The sequence below is a fragment of the Ananas comosus genome, unplaced genomic scaffold (genome assembly GCF_001540865.1).
Source record: "Ananas comosus cultivar F153 unplaced genomic scaffold, ASM154086v1, whole genome shotgun sequence".
Classification (NCBI taxonomy): domain Eukaryota; kingdom Viridiplantae; phylum Streptophyta; class Magnoliopsida; order Poales; family Bromeliaceae; genus Ananas; species Ananas comosus.
In genome coordinates, this window is record NW_017890801.1 from 24798 (window position 1) to 34494 (window position 9697).

General features: G+C 36.1%; 1 protein-coding gene across 1 annotated transcript; it reads left to right on the plus strand.

Annotated features, from left to right (window-relative positions):
• Positions 1-324: 324 nt before the first annotated feature.
• On the plus strand, positions 325-3769 carry LOC109704258. The gene is made up of 7 exons (XM_020225015.1): positions 325-414; positions 516-726; positions 872-1345; positions 1843-2006; positions 2449-2529; positions 2684-2759; positions 2864-3769. Exons 3-7 carry the CDS (start codon positions 889-891, stop codon positions 2965-2967), a joined length of 882 nt encoding a protein of 293 aa, XP_020080604.1. The 5' UTR covers positions 325-414; positions 516-726; positions 872-888; the 3' UTR covers positions 2968-3769.
• The last annotated feature ends 5928 nt before the right edge of the window (positions 3770-9697 follow it).

Below are 9697 nucleotides of genomic sequence, written 5' to 3' on the forward strand. Positions count from 1 at the left end.
AAAAATTTAAATTTAAATTTAAAATTCAAAATTAAAAATTTAAATTTAAATTTAAAATTTTGAAATTTCAAATTTATTTTTTATGCAAATTTGAAATTTAAATTTAAATATTAAAATTTAAATATAAATTCAAATTTTAAATTATTTTAATATAAGATTTAGTAAAAATATTAATATAGATAAATATCAATTTTTTTTTTTTTTTACCAAACAGCATTAATAAATTATTTTAAAAAAATTACTTTTATCTAAATTCAGTAAAATATTCTACAGCTTTTTATCGAAATTAAAATCACTAATTCTTCCATATCAAAATCACTACTACACAAATCAGTTTGTCAAAGTTCGGCAGATAGGCCCTAAGGTTGCTGGACGACAGCGCTGCTGCACAAGACGCGTGCCACTTTTTCTAGAGTATTCGCGCACTTCGCCAATTCTTCTTTCCCAGGGGAAACAGAGAGAAAAAAAAATCTATAACCGCCCCTTTTTTTTTTTTTTTTTTTTTTGCCCTCCAGGTCGGCTGCGCGTGCTGTTTCGGGTCAATTCGATCTAGTTATCGTCGATTTTAAAAAGTTTTCTCTTGTGTACGATGATTTATCAATCAATTTATTTATAAATGAAATTTGAGGTGTCGAACTTTTAACGGGGCCTAGGCGGGTAGCGTGCATCATAATCAACAATTTGCTTCGTACTGGGGTTCATATTTACTATTGACCTTTGGAAGACGTAAGAATTTGTTTGATTTTGTTTTAATTGTTGCCGATCTTCCTTTGGATTCTCTTTTGCTTCTGAATTAAGATTAGGTTTTCTTCCAGAAAACATAAGTAACATAATAAAATCGCTTCTTAGCTGCGTTCTTGTATCTCCGCAGAGATCTGCACGGGAAATATGGAGAGGAGAGGAGGGGGGAGGAATGATTTCTTCGGATTTGGGGATCCTTTTACTGGGTTTGGTGGCGGGAGGGATGATTTATTTGGGTTTGGGGATCCATTTGCTGGATTTGGGGGTTTTGGGAGACCTGGTACTGGTAGCCTCATATCTAGCTTCTTTGGTGGGAGGAATCCTTTTGATGACCCCTTCTTTACTCGGCCCTTTGGGTACCTGATGGGCCCGAGCATGTTTGACCCGAGGCCGGGCATCCTCGGAGACACGGGCAATACCGGATTCATTGAGCAAGCTCCGCCTCCGAGTAAACCCAGGGGTCCGGTCATCAAGGAGCTGAACTCTGATGATGAAGAAGAAGATGAGGAAGAGAAGATTCACAAGGACAAGAAAGATAACCCCCGAAAGCATTCGCGGTCGAGTGAGGAGCCTGATGTCCAGCACCCTGTTGAAGAAACGGAAGGTGGATAATTTTTGCTGATTTTAATTCGCTGCAGAAAGAAGCATCTGACTTCTTCCCAGTTATTATTTGGCTCGCCTGTTGGTTTGAATGGACTACTAACTATGGTCGACTTTTTATTAGTCAGTGTTTCTGTTGATCTTTTCTTTGTAACTTATCTTGTAATGGTCGACTGGTTTATTTGAATCCGTATTTGATCAGCGGAAATGCTCTGCGGTATTACTATAAAGCTAGTAGGTTTTCTTTGTGCCGGTTTGAGTAGATGGACCAACTTGGATTTGGAAATATGTTAGAGGGGCACCTTAACCTTATCGAACGCAGTGTGTAAACTTGCAAATAGATGGAACTTAGTTTGTGGTCTACACCTGTATATTTCTTAGTGAGCTTTTAGTTCTGTTGCAGTGCTGTTACAATTATTACCTATGTGCAGAGGTTGATATTTGACGATAAACGGCTATAGGATAAATGCTGAACTCCCTCTTTGCTTGTTTTATCTGCAGAGAAAAGGAGCCGACTTATGGAGTATAAGAACGAGTTTCAGAGAGCTAGTACCTCGCGATCAAAAGCTCATGCTTATACTTTCCAGAGCTCAACTGTGACTTATGGTGGTCGTAATGCTTCTTATTATACTTCATCCACGACAAGAAGAACTGGTGGTGATGGAGTAAGTAACTTTGGTGGTCGCTTATTGCTTTCCTGATCTGTTGCAACATGACAGATTGGTGATGACCCTACATAGGCCTAGTTAGGAATGTTGCATAGAATTGTTGCTCTACTAGGTATTGAGGCCATTCTTATATGGATGTTTTGGACCTTTGTCCAATAGGATCACACATTGATACATAAACTTTGTATTGCAGCACTGCACGAATTCTTATGTAGTAGAAAAAGCAACCTGTTCATTTTTACCTCCAGAGCGTTCACATACAACATGATTTTGTGCACATGGGATCAGAAATATTCATAATGGAGAAGTTAGTACCAGTGCCTGGTCACACTACAATAGTCTTTGCAAAGTGGGTTAAGGTTGAGTTGAGATGAGTTAAGGATGTGTCATGATTTAATGGTGTCGCTCACATGTATATATATATTTTTTGTTTTATTAGGTTACTGTCGAAGAAAGTAAAGAGGCAGATACCACAACTGGCAGGGCCACCCATAGAATATCTCGAGGAATTCGTGACAAGGTCATCCAGTGCTACTAAGCTCTCCTTTTCTGTCATATTTCTTGTTTGTGTTGCTGCATAGTTCCTTTGTACACTGAGTGAAATATATTTTATCCATCAATTCAGTGGTGAGGTAGGATTTCACTAAATTTATCAGATGTTGTTGGCTTTGCAGGGGCATTCAGTGACAAGGAAACTGAACTCTGATGGAAGAGTTGACACTATGCAGACATTGCACAACCTGAATGAAGGTTTGAACTCTTAAAAGCTGAATGATGTTTGTATACCTAAAAGATGTTTGTATGTCTCCCTTTCGTTTTTCTATTTTATGTATTCATATATTTTCCTTCTTTAGATGAGCTTGCTGGGTTTGAGGAAGCTTGGAAGGGAAAAGCAAGGCAGCACTTACCTGGTTGGAACCCCAGTTCTACTAGTAAGTTAATTCATCAAATTGACTAAATTTTGTTGATTTTTCCTGTTTGCTGGTAGCATGGTCAATCTACAACCCGTATTTTGAGTTCTTGTAGGGCAAAAGTTTCGGATCAAACAATCACATTAGGATCATATAAAATTGCTACCATTTGCAAATCAATCAATCCAACTTATAACTCATTCTCTTAATGATTGTCCGATCTGGGAAAGAGGTTGTAATATATGACTGGTTGATTCCTTGATGCATCCTAATTAGAAACAATACTGACCGGAATCCAGTCATAAAGAAATTTAATTATTGAAGGAACCTAGCATTGAAGAGAAGTGTAATGTAATGATGGAACAACTAAAGCTATAATTATCGAGAGCAAAGCATGTACAGAAGGTCAAAATTATGGCTGTGTAAACTTTGCCCAAAACATTGTTGCCAAATGCGAGTGTCTCGCTAACTTGGACGCTCGATCAAGATAAACCCCATCAGCACCTTACCACCTTTAAGGCTGAGCACTTATCTTTGCACCTAGCTAAGTGCCTTAGGCCGAGTAGGTGACTATGGTATGCTCTTTGTTTGGTGTATTGGGCTTTACATTTCTCTCACTTCTATTTTCTAACTTACAAATAAGTGCAAGCGTGGGTGGATGAGAGTGAACAATTTTATTATGTTTAGTTTTTACTCATTTGTCCTACCTAACTTACCTTGAGTACGTCAAGAAGAGCACAAAGTGAAGCTAACTTAGAGCTTGATGCCAAAACTTGCTGTGAAAAAGTAAAAAATTGACTAATATTCCAGTTGCTTAACCTTTATAGCACTGAAAAGTCTATATTTCAAGATATGTCGGTGTTTTAATTTGTTTGCATGTTTTTAACTTTCTTGAGGAAAAAATGCTTGCCTGATTACCGCATTACGAAATGAAAAAAGTTGCTAACTTTTTCCTTGTAAGTTGTTTAAAGTTTCACTGTCGTCTTTGTATTTTTTAAGTGGACAAGTGACACCTTGAATTCTGATAATTGTTCTAAGCCCTTTGATAGATTTTAACATATCTATCAGTAGCCTATCTGCTCTAAAGGAAGAGGGAACTCCTCATTTAACTTTGCCTAAGCTAGAAGCCTATTGAGAAGAAACTTTTCTCTATTAATTTAAATAACCATGGAATATAAAAGAGGAGAGACCTCTTATCTATAACTTATAAGCTTGGGATCAGTATAATAATCCTAATATGATAAGAAAACCCAATATGGAGAGGATAAATTAAAACTACTCTCATGACCCGTTTGGTTGGATGCAATTGCAAATACAGTATAGTTGGAAAATCATACACCTAAAAATACAGCAGTTTTAACTACACCAAGTTTGTTTGGTTCTATACAGTTGCTAGTGCTGTAATTACATGTCCTTTGTTTAGTAGTGTAAAGATAATAATTATATTTGTGAATATTCTCATCTTTTGCATAAAGTGGTGAGATTACCTCCGCTACAAATAAAATAATCATATGTCAATCATTTAAACTTAATATCTATAAATAAGTGACTGGATATTAATATAATATATTTACATTTTTCAAAAAATTTTCAACTCTATAGTTTTGGATAAAATGTATAGACATCCCCCAAACTTTCCCGCTTTTGCAAAGAGGCCTTTGAACTTCCAATTTTGGAAAATAACCCTTTGAGTTTCACTATACTTTGCAATCTACCTTATGCTTGCTTGGCATCAAAAAATTAATGGAGATGGGAATAAGCGGTAATTGCATGTGCTACTTTTTCCTCCTTTTCATCTCCAAATGGGGCTCAAAACTGATATAAAAAATGAATGGAACATATTCTTGAAAAATACTTGCTCTAACTTCATAAGGAATTTATTGTTCTTAGTCCTCCCAAGAATATTTGCTTTGTAAATAATAGACCTTTCATACATATGCATATAGCAGGGGGAAAAAAAAGAATTCCTTATCAAATATTTACTTGTTCCATACAAAGATAAACAAAAATTTGATATCATCCATGGGGCCATCTCCAATCCTTCCATAAAGAAGAAGATGCTTATGTTTTATATTCTCCAAGGTTTGGTCTAGAAAGCAGATCACGTGATTGCCACGCGTGCCCATCTCCATTAATTCTTTGACGCTATGCGGCAGAACAGTAAATTGCAAAATATAGTGAAGTTCAAGAGGTTATTTTCCAAAATTGAAAGTTTAGGGTCTTGTTGCAAAAGCGGGAAAGTTTAGGGGTGTCCATACATTTTACCCTAAAATTTTCAATCTATTTAACTTTAATACATAAACCAAACTTTTTTTTAAAAATCTACTACTCTTTTCTCTACTTTTTTTTTTGTGAAATTGAAAAGCTATAATTAATTAAAATTTATTAAAATAACGTATGTAATCAAACTCTATCAAAACGTACAAACAAACTAGTTTTTATATTTGAAATGAAACTGTTATTTTCTAAAATTTTAATTTTTTATGTAAAGCATACGATGCACAAGCATCATTATTACTATTTATAAATATTGAGTATATAAATTTATTTTTAAATCTATACTAGTATATATCTATTTATTGTTAATGAATTTATTTACCTATATTTATTTGTTATTCTTAATTAGTGGGGGATCCAATCTCTTACCAGCTGTTGTAGTTGGAACTGCAACCAACTTATGTGTAGTTACAACTACATCATTTGAGCCTCCTTGTGTAGTTCCAACTGGAACAGTCGGACTCAATTGCACCAAACTAAACATAGGATTTGAGTTTGCATGCAGCTTGAAATGCAGTGCAGTTTCAATTATGTGCAACCAAATTGTCCTTTAATCTGCTAAGATTTGTTAAATAATTTTCTCCTTATCTACTAAGTAAATAATGCTAATATACTCGGGAGAGGGCTGCTTATTTTAGGTAGCTTAGGGTTTGAGATGATCGTAGCATCCTTTTTATTATATTCAGTTTTGAGTGACGTGATATCAACATGGCCAGCAGTAAGCATCACTATCACTCAACTCCAGCTGATGCCATCAACTTCAGCTTGGCCATCACAAAAAGGCTAGCATGTAAGCTGATGTGTTTGCTATACTCAATTTAAGTTGATGTGGCTGCTAATGTAAGTTAGCTTGACGCTTACTCACTTCTCACTTTAATGGAACATGGATAAAATTGAAACTTCAGGAGGACTCAGGAACTGTAGGTGCAATTTGCCCTTCAGAAATTGGATGCTGACCTTGAAATTCTGGTTTACAATCTAAACAAATTTATTTTGTTTAAAATTCTGTCAATTTCTATTGGAATTTGATGGTTTCCATCAGAAAAGTGATAAAATAATTTGTTGGGTTGCATACTATTCCATAAAAGAAGTTATGAATAATGTTGACTTGTGTTGACTTATGTCATGGAAGTACTTAATCAAAATTATTTTACAGTTGAGGCTTCTGTTGTAAAATGCACAATATTTTAGGTTGGTTCTATATGACTTTATCCTTTCCTCAAATACTGTGCATTGCTCTACTTGGGCTAACCTCTTTTTAGCGTTTTATGCCTAGATAATATTAGAAGGTGTCGTCTCAACGACATCTATCACCAGGCAAGGGCTCTGCGAGTTAGCTAGATCTGTTTGAGTGGGTCTAGAGGGTACCTTTTTGTTTGGACATAAAATATGTAACATTTTGGAGAAAATAAGTTATAAACCTTGATGCAGTTTCACAGTTGTAATGGTTTAATTTAGAAGTAATTACTCTGATGCTCTGTTGTACCTATATTATGTATGCGTTGTAAGGTTTGCGTATGTTTCCTCTTCGTTCGGGTGGGGGAATCTCGCTCGTTTGATGTGTCTGTTGCACGTGGCCGAGCGGGTCCAATTGGTGGGACTTAGGGCCTGACAGAATAAGTGAAAAACGACAAGTCGAACTGGATTCCAATTCATGGAAGGGAAGCTTCACATTTTTTCCAATGTGACAAGCGATGCAATGAGATAAATTTATTTTGGGACTAGTATCAATAGAAATTTTGTTTCCTCTGATAAACTTAGCTAAAACGTCTTGACTAAGTTGGCGTACCCTCCTATGTGAGAGATCATAACTAGATCTAGATGCACCTAAAGCTAACTTTTGTTATTTCCAACACTTGCAACTGTGGAAGATAGTGGTTACAATGATTCCTTGAACTACGGCACCGGAAGAGCTCTTTCACCTCTTTTTTGGTCGTCCATAGAAAAACGAGAGGAGTCAAATTCAAAACTTGTCCTTCAAACAAAGACCAGAGGAGCCAAATTCAAAACTAGAACTGTTGTCATGAAGAAGAGGCTAGCAGAAATTAAATTCCTCTTAATCTAGGGAACAACAAGAAATTCTCAAGATCAAGAGATTTGGATGTTGTTTTTAAAGTTGTTTCACTAGTTACTAGTTTGAGTGATAGAGACTGCATTTTCATTCCCACCAGAATCTTGTCATGACCACTGTATGGTTTTAGAGGATGAAACAGTACCTGGGTCGGCATGATTAGAGTTTCCATTATCAGTATCATTTAACTAAACCTCCTCACCTGGCTTAGGTGCCTCCATAGCAGAAAAGGTCTGAGAAAGATCATTTGAAACAAAAGTATGGTTCAATTTTTGTCTGCACTGAAGAGCAGAGATTGGAAACTTTGACATTGAATGCTGATCGGGCTTGAGACAGTGACCGGGGATTGTTAGGTTGATGAGGGTGTAAATGAGAACAAGGTTGTGGCTATGGGTAATTGGATGGTTGAATTGTTCATGTTCCATAGAGTTTACGGTCTGAATAAGGATTGCAACCTCCCCGCTATCATTGGCCTACTTGGAATCTACTTCTGCGTCCTCCACAAATTCCTCGGCCTTGGTTGGCACAAATTGCTCCAGTTTCCATAGAAAGTGTGGTCAGTGGTATCGCTTGACTCGCTCTACGCGGCACCTTAGTCTCTTCTTGCATTAGAAGTGGACGAAGTTGTTCAAAAGTAGGCTTTGCTTTGTGTTAGTGTGCTCACAAAATTTCTATATTCCTCGGGCATCCCAACTAGAACAATCATAACAAGGTTATGGTCTGATTCTCCTTCCCCAATCGCCTGAAGTGCATCACCAATTGACTTCACCTTTCGCATGTACTCAGACATGATCATTGTTTGTTTTTTAATGCTTCTCAATTCTAACTTGAGAGAAAAAGCAGTGGATGCAGTTTTGTCCAAAAAATATGCTTCAATAAATTTTCATTCATCATGAGCGGTTATGGGTAGAGATCAGCATCTGAAGAATACTGAGCGACAGTGTAGCATTGATCCAAGTCAATATGGTGGTGTCTTCTTTGTTCCAGATAGTGTCTTCTAAATTGACAACCAACCTCTTATTAGAAGACTCAATGAATTGAGGAGGAATTGTAACTGTCCCATCTACAAAGGATGCCACTCCAAAGCTTTCTAAAGCATTCAAAAGAACTTGTTTCCAAACCAAATTAGTGATGTCTGCAAATTTTACTAGTACGATTGTTTTGCTGTTGATAATGGAGAGAGAAGAGATGTTTGCCGCCATGACTCACCAAATAACAGGATTGTAGGATGTAGGGAGAATAGCAGCAGTCAACAAGCCTTAGTAAGAGAGAGAAAGAACCAGCAGAAGAGAAAAATCACCCATAGGGCAGAAGGTACTGTAGCTGCAGTTCTGCATGCAGTACTGTAGCAATAGTATTGTAGCTGCACTACTATAGCGACATTAGAGTAGCAACACTACAACAACAGCAGCAGGGCAGCTTGGAATTCGGAGGAGGAAGAAAGGATCTATTGATGCTATCCAAAAATTTATGGCGAGAGCCAGATCACTTATTCCTAGAGTTTTGGGGTTTGGCTATGGTACCATGCAAAGGAAGTGAAAAGACCCACCGTCTAGGATTTCTATTGGAATATATATAGTCTGGTAACTATAATCTTATGAGTACGATCGACTTTGTATTCATAAGTTGTTTTCGATGATAGAACTTCCAAATCAACGGTCCATACTGTTAAACATAATTTAGAGTATTTGAAACTTTTAGAAATCAAATTTCATTATTTTCGACGTCATTTACCTTTCGATTAAAAGATCTCAAAATTGATAACTTTTAGTGACCGGTATGGGATAGTTGCAAGTTTAACGGTGTAAAAGAATTGGAATTGGTTGAATTTTTGATAGATAATTCTATTCACTATTTAGATAAAAATCAATAACTCCAATCCTAAATTGAAGGATCAGATCATCCATTTTTAGGATGTCGTTCAATTTCGACCGTTCATTTTATACCCATTTGATGGACTTTATTATAATTTTAAAAAATTATGAAATTTATTTTTTATAAGTTTCAAATGCTCTAACATCATATTTAACGATGTGGATTATCAATTCGGAAGCTCCATCATTAAAAACAACTTATGAGTACAAAGAGCTTTATACGTATAAGAGTATAGTAGCCCTACTCTCTCTCTCTCTCTCTCTCTCTCTATATATATATATATACATATACAGATATATACATATACATATATATATATATATACATATACATATATATACATAGAGCAAGGTTGCTCAGGGCCACGGAGGCGTTTTCGATGATGGAATTTTCGAATCGACGATCGGCTCCGTTAGACTTGATCTAGCGTATTTGAAGTTTCTAGAAATAATTTTTGCAATTTTTTGATATCATTTACCTAGTGATCGAAAGGATTCAAAATCAATAATTTTTAATGGTTGATATCTGCCGTTTTCAAGTTTAACGGTGTAGAA